Source organism: Nelumbo nucifera, chromosome 5 (assembly GCF_055504915.1).
Source record: "Nelumbo nucifera cultivar China Antique chromosome 5, China Antique-T2T, whole genome shotgun sequence".
Classification (NCBI taxonomy): Eukaryota; Viridiplantae; Streptophyta; class Magnoliopsida; order Proteales; family Nelumbonaceae; genus Nelumbo; species Nelumbo nucifera.
In genome coordinates, this window is record NC_142653.1 from 15,332,718 (window position 1) to 15,351,321 (window position 18,604).

Here is an 18,604-nt window from a genome sequence, read left to right on the forward strand (position 1 = left end):
TCGGTTTCTTCAGTTTGATGAGCCATCCTTGTTGAAATTAATTATTGTTATTTTTGTATTGCAAAAAAAATTATTAAAAATATTATATAAAAGATAAAAGTTATTAATTATATAAAAATTAAAATATAAAACAAAAGTATACTCTTATGTGTTTGTATTGTTTAACTTTTGCTTAACAAAACCCTTGCATCACACTGGTTCCCGCTAGTTGGGGAATAAGCTTTGGAAATGCATATAGAAATTGGCATAAATATCAAATACGATATAAAAACAAGACTTGGGTATCAAATGCCGCTTGTACCAGGACTGGGTGGTTATGGGTCGGGGGAAATATAACATGATAACTTTACCAATAAAATCTTTAATTAAGGAAAGTTCAATCTAACAATCTTAACCCAAAAACTGTATCGAATATATGAAAATGGCAGATATGAACGATAATAAATTATACAGTTCAGCTAATCTGTGTGTTAGGTATGGCAACGGAGTGGGGAACCACTCTCTCCATCCCCATTCTTGCGATAATAAATTATACAGTTCAGCTAATCTGTGTTAGGTATGACAACGGGGCAGGGAGCCACTCTCCCCATCTCTATCCCAACGGGGTTCCCCACTCGCATGATTTTTTGTGATATCAACCATTTTGTTTTTGTTTTTTATTTTATTTAAAAAATAAGAATAAAATAATTTACAATCTTATTAATAAAATTTAAATATATTCCACCATATATTAACAGGGATTGGGATACCTGTGGGGCAGGGGCAGGGGCCGGGGAATGCTCTTCCCATCCTCACCCCATCCCTACAACTGGAATGAAAATTTTCCCATCCCCATTCCCACCCCATTTCTCCACAGGGGTCGGGGAAATGGTGATAATGATGTACAATAACAATGGTGATGACCACGTATATACTTTGGCTTCTAATATCCTTTTCTTCCCTAATTTTCCGTTCTCGAACCTGTTTTGTTAAGGTATATTATGTATATCAACATGCATATTGGTCTATATTGATACTTTAAGCTTTGCTTTGAGTACAATTTATTAATCCTTAATTCCTTGTGTGCATGATTGAAGCACATTGAATCTACCGGGGGTAAGCGACTCTGTCTATTACAAAACCAAGAGAATAAGCATAGTTTACTATTTGCTATTTGGTTTGCTAAATTCTTTCTATATAGGTCTTCGATCTCATGACTTTAATAAAGAGCTGCTGAAAAGGAAATAATTTGAAAGGCATATGGGGGTTTTTTGTGTTACGGTTTTAATTAGCTGAATTAAATTACTTGAGGATATAGTAATCAACCAAATATGCCTTGCAATATTAGGTAGCTCAAAATCTGCTTGATGACACCCATAGTCCAAGATGCCACTCACTCAGTTCGGCCACTGAAGCAGTTAAGGGTTTTAAAAAAGAAAGAAACAAAGACGGATATCCACACTTGAAGATGAATTGAAAAAAAAAAAACATGTAAACAAAGAAACATCAAGGATATAGTGATATACAACAGGGCGTGCTTAAGAAAAATATCATTTATGGCTTGCATCAAAGATCAAAAACTAGCGTAACTTGATACAAGTAGATCAATAAAATGCAGATACAAATTGCTTACAGCAACTATTAAAAACAATTTCGGCAGCATATCCTCTACAAAACTTATGCTGCCAGCCTGTAATGCCAATAAGTTGATTAAAATTTCATAAATTAGATGCAATTCCTATTCAAGCAGCATATTCACTACAAAATATATGCTGCCTTTGATTAAAAAAAGTCCTGGACATGAGACAATGCCCTCAATTATATGAGCCGTCTTTCATTATTATTTCCTTATGCTTAGGAAAAAACCAACTCCTTTCAGTCTAACTACACCTAACCTCAGGATGAAGAGAAGGGAGCACAGCAGGAAGAAATGTCGATTCCAGCAACCTCCATGGCATTGCAAACCCATTCGGGGACATCACCTTTGGGGAACTGCAAAATAACAACCATTTAGAGGTTCCACCAAACAAGCTTAATTATGTGGGGGATTTGCACAATCTGTCTCCCTCAGACAGGAGTCACAATACCAAATAACAAAACTTCTTTTTATGGAAACTTCTATTAACAATGATTCTGAGGGACAACTTAACAGTACCAGGTAGGGTGGATATATACAGCACAAATTCAAGCCAGCTACTTTAGGCATCAGTTAAAATTAATTTTAACAGAAAGAAGAAAAAATATCACAAATCCAAAGCAGATTGAACATCAAGGAATCAGGAAACTACTAGAAAATGATATAGATCAGTCTAAAATCTAAATATGGCAAAAGGAAGCAAACTACCATGTCTGAAAACCGACTTTGCACAACTACTGTATTTCATGATAAATTGTACATAGTTGATCATTTCAGATGCTCTTGTCATTTGATGGAAGGGAGGTGATTATATTTAGAAATTGAAAGAAAAGACAGAATCTTTTAGTTTTTTTCCCAGTTAAGGACTATGGTGATGCAATTGATATTTTTCTTTTAAAAAGGGTATTTAAACTTCCATCTCAAACCTGGACAGCCAACATATTTGGCTCTACTCTTCAATTAATTCTTTTTTCTATTTCTATTGGGTTGCACATGGACAACTAATACTTTTCTGTAGGACTCGATTGATTTAACTCATCAGTTGTTCTGATTTGAATTTTAAATAAGGAGGCTTAACCATCAATTAAAGCCCTACAAATGATGCTAAGGGTGTCAATGAAAACATCTGAAATTTTGGAAACATGATGCTCAATTAGGGATTATCATTTATGACCCAGCCTTGTCCAGTCTGCAAATTTCCAGGCCCGAGCAAGCTATTTTATCTTTGGCCTGGCCTGGGCCCTGGCCAAGCTAGATCTAGGCCTGGCCAACCCAGCTAGGACCAAAAATTGACATATACACACACTAGCAAATGTACATGTGCTTTGCACAAGGTAATTTTAGTAAAGATGTGTCCAAAATTTTCTACAATTTTTTTTCGATGTATCAATTTTCTACAATTTTTTATATTTATGTTTATAAAAAAAGTTTTATTTCTCACACAGTTTTTGTAATATGATAAGTATATAATATTAAAGATGTGCCCAAATGTTTTTTTACAAAGTTAATATTTTTTCCATAATTTATTTCTGTTTTTATCTTTATTAATTTTTATAATTTAGTTATGACATCATGGGTTGACCTATTTGACCTGGATGATTGAATTGCTTACTTGCCACCTGGACAAATGAACGATTGTGGCAATTTAAAAAAAAACATGGAGGGCATCAAGCAGCTATTGTGAAGGGGGTTCCTAAGTCAAAACATTGCCTATAACCCTGTCCAACATAACTGCACACAACACATAGTAGACGGACACCAACTTGCTATTGGCCTTACTAAGGGGGTTCCTAAGTCAAAATTTGATAGTAATTTGGGCAAGCGGGGCAAGAGAGATATCTATGCCCAGCTTGAAGGGGAGTGTTGAGAATGTTTTATTTGAATAGGCATTATTCTCTTTTACATCTTTTTGTATTACACCCAAGTAAGGACATAATTTTTCAACAAGATATAAATTCAAAGATTTGAGGGTGTAAATAGTAACATTTATAATCCACCATCATACTTTTCTACTCTAAATAATAGCCATTTGTTGAAAATAAATAAAAGATAAAATTTTTAGGAATAAATGGACCAATAGAGTTGGAGTACCATTTTCTGTAGGAACCCACACACAAACCTGCATAAACGATAACAAACAAATAATAAATAAGCATACTTGCTGATCAATAACAATAACAATAACAATAACAATAATAATAGTAATAATAATAATAATAATAATAATAATAATAAAAAAATAAGCATAATGAATTCAACAACTTAGTTGGATATTAATCAAATCATCTTTTAGTTCCTCCTAAACAGGTTATGATGTTAAGAGGGAAAACATACTCCGGAAAACATCCCTGAATTATTGATGTGTGCAGATCTCTACCAAGCTGTAAATCAGAAAGCAGTTTACTCATTAAATGGAAACCAATCAAATCAGAAACCGTTAGGAAAGCTTTAATGCTTTTACCTTCATCATATAATAGAGATTGTGGTATGAGAGAAGTTGAGATCCCATAGCATCTTTGGTGACAAGACAATGGATGTATGCTCTTGTATAGTTTTTGCAAACCTACAGAAACAAGAAAAATCAAGGGAAAAAAAAGATCATACTGTAATTTATGTGCAATTGGTAAACAAATAGTTTTAGCAAAATAAGGAGTCACATCAATAGGCATACCATACAATTGCATGTAGGATCAATGGGGCGAACATCATCAGCCATTGCAGTATGTTTCAATTTCAGTACCCCCTACATAAGAAAATTTAATCAAATAGAAGTATCAAATATCACAATATGCAGTTTAAGCTGTTCATATTATAAAAATAGTAATGTGGTTTCCCTTGAATAATGAATAATCTAAGACCTAAGGAATGCAATTACCTGAAGGAGAATGAATAGATCAAACTGTACTATCACATAACTAAAACCTAATTATTGACAATGATGAGTCCCAAAGAGAAAAAAAAATATATAAAAAAGGGGTTGTTTATAGTTGCTTTTTGCTCTTATGGAGATGTTTGTGAAGGGGATATTTTTTTGATAAATGAAGTAAAATTTTATTAAGGCAGAAAATATATAATCAGTACAAGCTTCTCTTGAAGAGGCACGAGGAGCTACCATTACAACAAAACAAAATAAAAAATATATATATTATAACTGCACTGAATACAACTAATTTATGTTTACCCCTTGCTTAGCTAGAGCATCTGCCATCCCATTAGTTGTCTAGTTGATCTCCTCCCCCAAAATATTCACATTCATATTTCTGGCAAACCATTTAAATTCCTTCATCTCATTTCAAAAACACCATAAAATAGACTCTCGTTCCAGCAGCCATCACCAGTTTTGGATCCCCTTCAATTTCCAAGTTATATTCAGTAAATATGCAATCTGTATATACTCCTTGCAAGGCAACCAACATTTCAGCCTTGACAGAATCATCCACTCCCACTGGACTGGAAAAATGAAGCTACGACACAACTGCCTCTATCTCTCATCACCCTTCCAATTCTAGAGGCATCTGGTTTCCTTGACTGCTCCCATTAGAATTTAGCTTCATATAGCCTCCAGAAAGAGGCATCCACATTGCATTTATTCTATACTTCTTAGATGAATTCCTAGCCACCTCCTTCCAGTTCCTCTATACATCATCAAAGGAGAACTGTGAGAAGTGATCCAAAGTTCTAATCCAGTGTTTTACCCTTGTGATCAAACATTCTCTTACTTCTTTGCTTCTTTCCTCTGAAAAAAATCCATATATTCCTTTCTTCCAATGAGGTCCAAACCAATGCAATTGTCACACATCTCCACATAATTCTTCCCCTTCTCTTAGGCCAAACAAAGGTGGAAATTCAAAAAGCTCATCCACCCCCATTGGCAGATTCAACCTACACCAAACAAAGAGAAAAACCACACCAAAATATCAGCAATAAAAGGGCACAATATTAGAAAGCGAAGACAGGATATTCTAGGAGCTTACCTGTAAATATTTTGGTTGGCTTTTCCAATAGGCCATTGAGACTTGTAGAAGAAAAGGGGGTTGTTTCTTCTTTTTTGATAATAAAGAACAATTCATTAAAAAGAAAAAGAGAATAGAAGAAAAGAAGGTGACAAGTACTCACTCAGGAGCTAGGAAACAGCCAACTACGCCAAACAAACAAAAAAACTTCGAAACAAAATAACCAACATACCCCCCCCACCACCACATACACCCAAACAGATTCAACTATCCCCTGACCCCCAAACCCAACTACTAACCACCAAAAAAAGAAAAGATCATGCAGAGAGATGGCAATGAGAGCCACCTATACTCCTCCCGCTCATCATTTACCTCGTTCCAGATCTCTCCTCCTCCAACTGACACCTTTTCAGACTCTCTTCCCTCCTTTCAAACTCTTCAATTGTTCTTCTAACAAAAGTCTCATCACCCAAAAGGAACAAACCAAGACTTTTGCCAACTTCAACTAGGATTTTGAGCAAGCCCTTCCAATACCTCTATTGTTGTGTCCGCACAAGAGGCCAGTTTGACGCCATTACTACAGTAGCAGAACAGTTCCAGGAGGAGTTCTAAATCAGGTTTAGTTCTGAAATCTATAAACATCCAGTTTGTTTTTATTGTTTTCAGCTCCATATTTCCTTGCCTATTGTTCACTTGAGGTACTGCATAAATCTTGCTTGTCTGCTCACATCAGTGACCAAGAAAGAAGATGAAGGTAACCCTAAAAAGAGTATACTTATTAGGTATGACGAAAAGATATGTTTTAGTTTTATAGCTAAACCTGCAAAAAGTTTGCAGGGAACATCATCATCAATAAATAAGCAAAAGATACAGAAAATATAGATCCTCAAGACCAGCTATCCTTAAAAAATAATAAATAAACAAAAGCCAAGTGTTTAAAATTAAAAGTTGTAGCATTTAAATGCAATGATGGACCTTTCATACTACACAATAAAAATTTCTTTGAATGACTACCAGAGAGCTTTTAAAATTATCTTTTTCTTTCCAAGAAGTCATGCAATTTAATTTGAATACCTAAAGGTATGTTCAATAATTAGTATTTCAAGCACAATAGGAATTCATTTAGGCAATCTTATGTCAATGTGAAGTATTTCATGGCACAGATGGAAAAAGCCATCATATTCATCTAAAATCATACAACTGAAGTATCAAGTAACTATTGTTCCTCTAACCAAGGATCAATTTCAGATTTACAATATTTATTTATGCTTTTTATCAGCAATAGTTATATATTTAAGTAGTCAAACAAGACTACAACCTGTCTTAGGTTTTAATCAGAAAACAAATAAAGATTGAAAATAAGAAGAAGAAAAAAAGGAAGAAGAGGAGAAGAGAAGGAGAACACGAAGAGAAATTTCAGAAAAGAGAGAGAGGGTTACAAGCAATTGCCGCCCCACTCTTGTAATTTATATTCATATTCTAATAACTGCAAAAGGGCTGAATTACCCTTATTGCTTACATGGCAAAATAATAAGATAAAAACTAATAACATAAGGCTGAAATAAACTACCAACTAACAACTGAAAAACTAACATAACTAACTGTCTACTACTGTAATACGAACACAGTGGGGTCCACATCAGTGTTCTCTACAATTTGTTTATACTTTTGATAATATCACAATGTTTTGGACATCAAAAAAATGAGAGAACTTTAATTGTAGAGTTATCTAGAAACATTTCAGTAGGTGGTTATTCCATTACCTCATTCTTAAGTTAGTTTTATCATCTTTCTTAATAATAGGTATCATAAAAGTGCTAACCAGGTTTTCCCCTTTTTTTTTCATGTTAGCGTCTTGTAGGAAGATTCTTTTTCTACTTTAGCTGCCTAATGCAGGAGTTGAAGAATCAAATTTGGAATTAACTTAAATTTTCTGTATTTTTGTATATTTGGACAGTATGGGTATTTTTGTCATTTTAACTAGTCCTGTGTGGGGCCTGGGCTGAGACATCTTGATCCTCTAGTTTAGTAGGGCCTGTCTTTCAATTTTCAGTTTATTTGCATTAATAGATAGAAAGTTATTGTGTTCCTTGATGCACAAGACAAGGAATGGCATTTTTGTAATTATGGTTAACAGTATTCCGGGCCACACAAATCACTCTATAAATAGATGTATTCTCTTCCTTTTGAAGCTAATGAATGAAAGAAGATTTATTAGAGCTCTCTTGCAAGTTTTCTGTATGGAGTGACTCCTACAAACCCTAGAGTGATTCTAAGATCCCTTGGGATCTCTCTCTCTCTCTCTCTCTCTCCCTCGCTCATGATAGTTTGTTCCAACCCTACTGCATCACTGCCTCTACAAAATTTAGGCCATTAAGGTGATCGGATTATTTCTCAACTTCATCTTCTAGTAGCTTAGCAGGAACTTTCCTCAGGAAACATTAAAAACCAAATGGAAAAATTAGTGTCCTTATTTTATCGTTAGTTATTGTCATTTTCTTTTGCTAAGACAGAGAAAACAATGATCCACCAAATCCATCCAAAAACTGCTAATATTTTTTTGATAGTAAAAGATAATTCATTAAAAGACAAAACAAGTACATTCTAGATAGGTGTTAAGGCAACACCTCCAGACAAAAATAAGGAGGAACAAAGCACCCAAAGACAAAACAAAACTGCCTCGAATACAACTCTACATCCCCAAACTTTCCAAAAAAACAAAAGAAACAAAAACCATAACTTGAAACTAATCCTAGAAGACAAAATAGGCAAAGCCCAAGCATCCACAACAAAAAAACTTCATCCAAACTCTCAGCCCTCTCCCTCTCACCTGCAGCCACTACAGCCAACCTCCTCTCACTCTACATCAACAATTTCTACTTCTCTCCTTTCACCTTCCTCCCAAATCTCACCCCCTTCCCCAATTGTTTTCTTTTATCCACCAAACAATCAATACCCACTCTCCCCTTCTCAATGTTATTTTCTTTGGGAGCTCTTCAACTTTACTCCCCACTATCTCCCTTCCCCCTCTTCTTTCCTATTTGACCTCATCCTAAACTTCCACTTCCACCATATTTTTAAAACTCCCTTCCTTTTGCCTTTCCACCTTCAATTATTAAATTTTCCACACCAAGCTGATGTGCAAGTTGAATACCTTGTAGGGCTGCTAAAAGTTCGGCCCTATTAGACTCTCCCAAACCCACTGGACCAGAAAAAAGAGCTAATATGTTGCAGTCCTTATCTCTCAAAACCCCTCCTATTCCAGAGGGTCCTGGGTAACCCTAACTATTCCCATCGAAGTTCAACTTTGCACTCCCTTCAGGCAAGGGAACCCAATCAGCAAAAACCCAATGCTTTCTAGAAAAGCTCGCTGCCACAACTAAGGGTGTCAATGGACCGGTTTTGGATTGGACCCCATCCAGTCCAAAATCAATTTGAACGGATTAAACGGACCAATAAGATATATTGGATTGGACCAATCCAATCCAAAATATTTATTAGATTGGATTGAACCTGGTCCGTCCGTAACAAATTTATATTGGATTGGGTTGGATTAAGCCAATATCTGGTTCATTGATATAAGATAAGAATATATGTATCAATGGACCGGATTTGGGTTGAAATCAATCTAAATCAAAATGAATTTGAATAGATTGGACGGTCCAGACATTGAAGTGGACTGGTCCAAATTGATCCAAAACATTCATTGGATTGGATTGGACCTGGTCCATTTATAATGGACTCACATCGGACTGGATCGGATCAGACCAAATCCAGTCCAATTGACACCCCTAGCCACAACTAACCAACTCCTCCATAGGTCATCAAAGGAAAAGGATTAGAAGGAATCCATGGTCCTCAACCAATGTATTGTTCTTGTCAAAATGTAGTCCTTGACACTTGGGATGTTTCATTATTTTTCTTGAAAAATTCTTGCATTTCTTTCTTCCCAAATTGTCCATATGGCAGCTGCTCTGATAGATTTCCACATGCTCTGCCCCTTTTTGTGGGCCACACAAAAAAAGAAGGTTCAAACAGTAGACAAACACCTGTAGGTAGGATCCACCTGCACCCAAACAATGCAAAAATCCAATTACAAATAGCTTCAGAAAATTGCTTTGCCTCTTCTATCCTTCAAAGAATTCCGACCTCTAGCATTGACTTCCAACCTCTTCCTCTTGTAGATTCTCTTGAAATCTGCAGCAAGGCCATCCCCAACAAGCCCTTCCTTGAGACGAGAAAAACTTCAGTTACATGAACAAGCTGTGCCCATTGCTAGATCCTCTTAATTTTCTCAACTCCCCTGCAGTGAAATTATCAGAATGAGAAATCGTCAAATTGCCTTTACTTCTTCTCCTACCTAAATCCACCCCCAATTTTCCTATTAAGATCGATGTCCTCAACACTTCTTCCTCGCACACCTGCTCAAGATCCACGTCACTCGCAACTCCCTCCATGTCTTGACATAGCTCCTTACTACCAGTCTCACTGGAAAGGACATTACTTTTCAAAGCAGTAACGTACAAGTCATTTCTTGTATTGCCTTTCTCATCAGAATTTTCTCCTTCCATCCGTTCCTCTAACACCCCATGCTGATCCCTCACCTCTTTAGCTGATAGTCTTTGTTCAACTAGAGCATTTTTACTACCTTCCTTTACCTCATCTAGGGGTTCTCATGGTCGTGGGGCTATTTTCCAAACCGGACCGATACTACTGGTTTTTGGAAAATCGGGAACCGGAAATAGGTGTAAAGTGGGCCATGTCGGGCCGGCAGGGCACAACCCGTGGGCGGCTCGCACTTTGTGCAGGCCGTGCTGCCCTCCCTAGTGAAAAATTTAGGGGTCAGCCCAAAACGGCCCACAGCCCGGGCCCATGTGGGCCCGTGCTGTGCCGTGCCATGCCACGAGCCGGTCTGGCCCGTGGGCCGAGCCTTGGCCAGGTTGGGCCGTGTATCGGGCCAAAGCTATTTATTTAAAAAATTGACAAAAAAAACTTAAAATTTTAATTTTATATGAATTTTGTGTATAAAATTGCTTATATATGCAATAATTAAATAAATTAGTACAATAAAATTAAAAAATATATTTTATTAATATATTATATACTATATATTATTATGTAATTATAATATATATGGGCCGTGCCAGCCCGACCCGTGTCGTGCTATGCCGTGCCAACCCGTGGACCTAAAATCCCAGGCCCAACACGACCCACATGGTCGTGTTGGGCCTGGCACGACCTGATTTACACCTCTAACCGAAACCAAATGGAAGCCCAGCGGTTAACTAGTTGACCGGTTTGATTTCCAACTGGTTCAGTTCGTCGATTTTTCGTTTTTTTTTTTAAATTTATAGTACATATTATAAATAAATATATAAATATATAATAAAATGTCAACTAACACAAAATCAAATAGCAAATCAAGAAGATAGGAAGAAATAGAGAAAACACCAAGATTTAACATGGTTTGGCTCGATAGACTACATCCACAAGAAGATAGGAAAAAATATTCACTATGAGAACCACCTCTCTACAAACTCACAACAAAATATCCACTCACTCGACCCTAATCCCACACACCAAAAGACCCAATCATATCAAAATTTCACATAGGCCCCTATTCCTCCCATAAATACATACAAGTCCCCAAAATTTACCAACATTACAAATATACCCATGTAGCCTCCAACAAAAAATACTAGAAATGCATATAATATATTATATTATAAATACTAAATAATATATTATATATTATAAATATATATTTATGTATATATAATGCATATATATTCATTTATAATATAAAGATAATATAAAATATATATGAATATATAATATACATAAATGTATGTATAATATATATACATATATACCGGTCGATTCAGTTAACCACCGGTTTTTATATTGGTTAACCAGAACCGAATCGATACTTTCGGTTTTTCAAAAATACCAAACCAAAACCAAACTGACCAGTTCGGTTAATCAGAATTTTTTGTTTGGTTTTGTTGGTTCGGTTCGGTTTTTTATTATCACCCCTGGTCCTCATCTAATACAGTGTAAAAACCTTTCTCAAAGTGCAAAGTTTTGTCCTTAAAAGTAGCCCTGCCTTGTGGAGTGCCTTCTTCAGTAGCCAATAGAAGAGCACAAGTCATCAATGCGAACGAACTTTGTACTCACCCACTCCCAAATCTCCTTCCTTTTTCCTAAAACATCAAGAGATCTTGAGGTGTGGAATTTAAAACTTGTTACCATTTTTACCCTCAATTACTTAGTCACACCCATCCTCACTAGTCTCCCTTCTTTGGATGACCAAACCCATGAAAATTTTCTTCCAATTCTCATACGACTCAAATTGAACTTGAAAGGGGAGAAAATGGACGAGGGTTACCGTCCATAAACCAATTTTCCTTAGAAGTCTCGTAACCCAAAGAAGAGTTTAGTGAATTAAGTGTTTGAATCTGCGCCCCACGGGCTGGTGCCCCAAAAATGTCCCACACAATAGGGCCTCGCCGCATGTCCTCCCACATGCATCCCCCTTTGAACTCATGTGGAGCTAATGGGACGTCCGTTAGCTCCAAAATACCAAAACGAAATTGTTTCCCCTCCATTTTCTCTCATCTCTCGACCTGCCCTGCTCGTGAAACCTTACCTAAACCCTACACCTCCTCCATCCTCGGCACTGACGCCAACGACCGTCCTTCTCATCTCATCTGTTCTATTACATTTTAACTTTTTTTGCAATACAAAACCATAGAAGGGAAGGATCACCAGCGACCACCCAACCATTGTTCAGGTTATCGATACCCTCTAGGGGAGGGTAGCATCGATAACCTATTTCTAAAGGATCACTGGCGACCACCCCACCTGACCAAATTCCACTAGTCACAGTCTTGGTTGGATGCTGCTGCTGCTGCTGCAGGGTGTAGGGACAATTATCAGAAACACCATTTTGATTGTTTCTTTTTTTAAAGGGGAGGCTTGCTGCAATGCCTCTTAAGCTTGCAATCTTATTCGTACTGATGCAAAAACATAGGTTATCGATGCTACCCTGATGATTGGCAATAACTTTAGAAACAGATTATCGATGCTACCCTCCCCCAAAGGGTATTGATAACCTGAACAATGATCGAGTGGTCCTTGGTGATCCTTCCTGTAGAGAACACTGATGTGGGCCCCACAGCTGTGGTCCCCACTGTGTTCGTAGGACAGTATGTGTAATTATTTGTTTCAGTCATGTTAGTATTAGTTGGTGGTCAGTTTGTTATTTCAGTTTTTTATTTGCTTTAATTGTCATGTAAGTACTAAGGGCAGATCTGTCCTTTTCCCCTATGTACTGAACATAACCTATAAATACTAAGAGAGTGGCGGCGGCAGGTCAATTAGAATCTGTCCCTTCTTTCAAACCTTTGTGTTCTCCAGTTCTTCTCCTCTCTTTTCTTTCTTTCTCTTACTTTTCTTCTACCTTTCCTATTCTGAAATCTATTAGGGTTCAAGGCTGATTGTAGTCTTGATCGCCTACTCTTCCCTTTTATGGTTTTGTATTGAAAAAAAAAAAGTTAAAATGTGAGAGAACAGATGAGATGAGGACAGTCAATGACGGATTGGTTAGCGGCGTTGGCTCCGGGTATGGAGGAGGAGGAGGAGGTGTAGGGTTCAAGCAAGGTTACAAAACAGGGCAGGTCGAGAGATGAGAGGGAATGGAGAGGAAACAATTTTGCTTTGGTATTTTGGAGCTAAAGGGTCAAGTTAACGGACATCCTGTTCCACACGTTTTTGGGGCGCCAGCCCATGGGGCATAGATTCAAACTCGTGAATTAGCTGACATTGGCTTAACTCCAATTAGGCCACCTGCCCCATTTGGTTCAAACCAGCAATCCAAGCGACAAGGCCCACACGACCCATTTTTCGCAACTTTTCACCACCTAATAACTCATTTTTTACACCTCCTCCCTCCATACCTTTTCCTTCCCAAATTACTAAATTGCCCTTGAATACCCCCACCCTTTCATCTTCCTTATAACTATGAGCCATGGATGCACCAAATGCTTCTCAAGACTATTGAAAATCCTTTTGTTTCTTTCTTTTCAAATTGCCCAACAAATGGTAAACCGAACCATTGCCTAAATGTTGGTCCTCTTCTATTCACAGAGCAATTGAGTAAAGATAAAATGCATTCCATATGGAAATAGTAGAGGACAGATCCATCACTGCTGAAAAGGCCACAAAAGCAAAATCCCAAAGAAAAGAAGTACTTGGGCAAGAAAGGAACAAATGGTTCACCAGATCATCTGAGTTGCACATGCTACAATTGTTTTGAAGCTGCATCCTTCTGATGCAGATGATCAATAGATTCAATACTAAGCATATTGTCTTAAAAACCAACCAAATGAATGCTTGTGTGCTTTACAGAGTAGAATGTTTGTACTTAGTGCTAATTTATGAACACATCATGCATTAGATGATAAATATTTAATTTTCAACCATGCAAGTTATATCTGACTTGCATGCATTCAATTATGATATATAAAAAGTGAAGTATCAGTAACCCAAAAAAAGAACAAATAAACCAGTAGCATATAACCTATTTTCATAAGGGTGCAAATGCATATATGCTTGGTTCACAAAATTGCAAACTTGGTTTGGTTTTGCATTGATAAATTTTCTAGTGTGTTTGGTTGTGATGGGTAGAAACACAAAGTTCAAGACTGAAATCTACCCGTTTTACATTGACCAACTTTGAATACAAAAGTTCGCTTTCATTTTTTGAAAGCAAACTTTGTCCCCATTTTGAATGCAATAATGTCAAAAAAACAAATTTACCAATGTTTAGAAAACTGATTGGACCAGCCTGTTGGACCAGTTAAATTGTGACTTGGGCCCCAAATGGTTCGGTTATACCCCCAAAACCGGAACTGATAAAAAAAATTGGTTGGCCAACTAGCTAGTCCAATGGATGAACTGGTCCTGATTTTGTATAACCGGCTGTTTTTTTTGTCATTTTTATTTTACCTTATGTGCAAACTTCCAAAGGCCATAACTATGCGCTTAGTTGTCTAAATGGTTTTTTTATCTATCTAGGCAGAAGGAGCCTTGCCTCACTATTTTTTCCAAAATTGCCTTTTTTGGCCTCAAATCTTAATTTTTAATATAAAAATTTGAAACTAAAATAAAAAATATGCATTATAGCAAAATATAATTATATATTTTGAATACATGTATATAGTTAATATTATTATGTATATATTATATAATTGTGCATATTATATATATTATGTCATCTTGGTTTGACCTCAATTGAACCTCTCATCTATGAACCTCTCCCTTTTCTGGGCCAATGCCTAGTCCAGTTCTCTGAACATTGAAATTTACTTTCATTTTCAATACAAAAATGCATTCTTACCAAATGCAGCCTAAAACGTGAATGTATAGAAATTGGCATTTTTATGAGGTCTAAGGGGCATTTGCAGCTAAGCATTACATATGCTCAAGCTTTAACTCCTTGTTACAATATTCATTCTAACCCATCAATTGGTAATTTATGTTGATGTCCGTAAAACTAAGTGAACATGTATTTAGCATATCCATGTATCTCATGCACAAACCTATACAGTGTTGGATACGATACAGGGATTTGGGGTAAAGTGAAGAATCCAAATAACATAGCATTATAAGACGATTCACAGAACTAAAAAGGAGTCAATAGGCATAGTGAAGGATTTGGGGAAAAGGATTTTAATATTTATACATTAAGGATTTAATCCTTGGACAAGATCTATGAACTATCAATATTTGGACAAGACTTGAATGATGATAGTCATAATTAGTGGAGTCCAATCCCTAAAAGGAGCATCTAATCAAACCACAGTGACTACAAAGGGATTGCTATATTTGCGCCTAGAGAGGGGTGGTATGAGTAAATTTACATCATTATTCATTCAGACAGAAAAGAAGGAACTTATAGTGCTTCGTGAATGTTTAGAAGGCTTACCTCAGGTATAAGAGCAGTGCCAAAGCGAGCAGTACGGGTAGGATAAACACAATCATACATGTCAGCACCTAATGCACTGCAAACTACAATATCAAGTGGATAACCAACACCCTGGAAAATGGCATACACAGACATGGAAGATAAATATAAAGTAAATTATCATACCTTACAAAAATCATAAATGAATCATCCAATATCATTAGCTTTAGATCAGCAATCATTTATGAAAATTTTTAATGTTGAAAGCTTCATCTTTTCTCTACTCTCTCTTACTTGATTAAATCGTTACAGCTTTATTCTATTTTTGTTTCTTTTTTGTTTTTTTTTTCAGATTGTTGAAGATAATTTAAAAACAATTATATTGTCCTTGAACCAGAAAAATAAGATGGTATGGAATGCCAGAAAAAATAAGGCTTTGATGATGATGATGAAGATGTTGATAATGATCAGATCTGAACTCTTAGGTTCGTTTGGTGTTTCCCCTACTGTCATTGTTCTTGGTCAGTTTTTGTTCAGTTCTAGCTTAGTCTTTCATGTGTCTGATCTCCCCATTATGAGGCTTGTTTGTCTCATCTCCCTATTCTAAATCCTTGCCTCTTGAGTTTCTGTTATTAGATCTGATTTTTTTCTATAAATAGTAAGTTATAATTTTACTATAAATATTAATTATGGGAAATACCACAAATGATAAATTCATAAATTACTATATAATGGTAATTTTGTTTTTACAAAATAATTATTTATTTTAATTCTTAAATTTCCTAATCTTTGGATTTTTTATAGAATTTTTTTATCCTAAGAAAGTATCCTAGAGATTTTGCCTGAAAATTCCAAGAAAAATCAAAGATTTATTTCAACCTTGATCATTGTCACTGAAGATTGTTTTTTAGGTAGCAATCTGGCATTGTTTGGTCACTTGCATATCTCTACAGAAGTCAAAAGTGATAAAGAGGTTTTTGTGAAGTAGGGAGCAAGCACCCACCTCTTTTCCCTTCTATTTTAGGGTCAACTTATATTGGAGCTATTCCTACAGTATTTTGGGGAGTCAATTCCTAATCTGTTGGCTAATAATTGCTGGAAATATTATTCATTCTTGAATTGCTTAGTTTTATATGATTCTTTGGAGAACTAATTGAATGTTAATTTTTTTATCAATAACCACAACAGTTTTTTTAATAAAGAAAATGATAGAAGGTACAATGAGTAAAAGCACAGAATAAAGACAGTGATAGATAACACCTCTTATCTCTCCCCATGATGCCCCATCTCCCTTAAGTTGTGTCCAGAATAAAGGATTTCTCCCCACCCCCTGTTTGGCTAACGCAACAGCTACAGAGTTGGCACTCCGATTAAGAGAGGAGTCTTTGAAACTTAGATAAAAATCAAGAACCCAAAAGAGTATTTTGTACATCATATTGGGGGAATCTACTCTGGCATATAGGTATTTCTAGTCTGCTTGGGTCGTTCTAGAGTGGGCAATTTGGATTTTTGAGATTTCCACAGCCTCTGGAGAGAGCACCTCCTATTTCTACAGCCATCTTCTGGAACTAGTTTGTGGGGTTGAGTTTTATTATACTTTTGGTTGTATAATCATCAAAGCTTGATACAGAGTTCTCTAGCATGATTACAAGGACAATCCTGTTGTTGTGCTACTGGGAGGAGCTTAATATCCAGTTAAAGGCTAGAGGAACATTTAGATCTGACAATTACAGGACAGGGAGAGTGGTCCGTTGATTGTGAGCTTATTTGTTTTGGTTGAAGATCCTTGGTGACGCATGTTACTGAATTGTTCAAGTGTTTCGAGCACCAAGGTTCATTGTGCCTTATATGTGTACACGAAATTCTTGGAAGACTACAATTTTTTATTAAGGGGGAGTCGTTGTAATGTTTAAGACCATTTTTTTTGTTTTGTTATCAAATTGATTGCATTATTTATTTCTAATGAAGCTATATGAGGGGGCTATTGACAGTCATGGTTATCTTCCAGTTGCATTATTATTTTCTTTTTTGTTCATCGGTTATGTGTGTATGTATGAATGAAAAGACACATGCCAAAATCAATTCACTTCTCTTCTACATTTTTATCCCTCTTTTCGTTTCTCCTCTCACTCTTTCTTCATTAAATTGTTACAGCTTTATTTTATTTTTATTTTTGGAGATTCTTGAAGATATTTAAAAGAAGATTAAATTGTTTTTGAATTAGAAAAACAATATTTAAGATAACTTATGCCACCATAACATAACGTGGTTTATCCTCAGGTAAAGCAGCAGTGCACTGAGCAACGACACGCCAAAATGAGTCTTTATCTTCACCGCCTGCAAGACCACCAATAGCATAGCTGTCACAGAAGTAAACTAAGTTAAATCACCCCCTGGTTATTTAATCACAATTACAAAGAGGTACAGATTTTATTTTGGAAGAATAAGAAAAAAAATTCATTAGAAAAAGAAAATAGAATACAATAGGAAGGTGATTAGACATCACCTGAAGAGGAAACAAACCCAAAGAACCATACAAAGATCTTAAAAGCCCCATACTAAAACCCATAAAACCAAAACTGGCGAAACTTAAAGCTTTTTCTCAAAACAATCTAAAGCACAAGCCAAGAAATCCCCATAAGAGCAAAAGCAACGAAACCCACCCCTAAACAGAAACTTAAACCCTCCTTGCTCCACAACCAAAGCCTCAATCTTCCACCGCAAACTCATCCTCCCAGCTTGAGACATCGTTGTCCCAACACCTGTCGCCTTCCCAATGAGTTTCTTTGTTCGTCTTCTCTTCCCTTTTCCTTCTTTCAAACTCCTCAAAGGCCCTTCTAGCAAACTCCTCACCACCCCAGAAAAATAAACCCCGTCTCTTTCCAATCGTGACCTCTCTACTCACCAGGTTTTGAAGAGTCCCACACCCTGTCTTGTTATCAACGCCAATGTTGTTTTGCATTGTCTCGCTCTCGCCAGAAGCAGAGCCATCAACACTCACTTTGTCCTTTTATTGCTCCTTTCCTGAATGAGAGGACACAGGCTGGCATTGTGTCATTGTCCCTCTGT

At 36.4% G+C, this 18,604-nt stretch overlaps 1 protein-coding gene across 6 annotated transcripts in view; it reads right to left on the minus strand.

Annotated features, from left to right (window-relative positions):
- Positions 1-1,514: 1,514 nt before the first annotated feature.
- LOC104604272 (uncharacterized) overlaps positions 1,515-18,604 on the minus strand; it is a 43,289-nt gene continuing 26,199 nt past the window's right edge. For 5 of the 6 annotated variants that reach the window (XM_019198919.2, XM_010268568.3, XM_010268559.3 and 2 more), the window contains 7 exons: positions 17,790-17,895; positions 15,557-15,667; positions 4,287-4,358; positions 4,077-4,178; positions 3,950-3,996; positions 3,707-3,734; positions 1,515-1,971 (listed from right to left, as the gene is read on the minus strand). In XM_019198919.2, coding sequence (XP_019054464.1) covers positions 1,876-1,971; positions 3,707-3,734; positions 3,950-3,996; positions 4,077-4,178; positions 4,287-4,358; positions 15,557-15,667; positions 17,790-17,895 — 562 coding nt within the window. In that variant the 3' untranslated portion in view covers positions 1,515-1,875. The remainder of the gene's footprint in view (positions 1,972-3,706; positions 3,735-3,949; positions 3,997-4,076; positions 4,179-4,286; positions 4,359-15,556; positions 15,668-17,789; positions 17,896-18,604) is intronic. The other variant, XR_002023063.2, reaches the window with a different exon arrangement.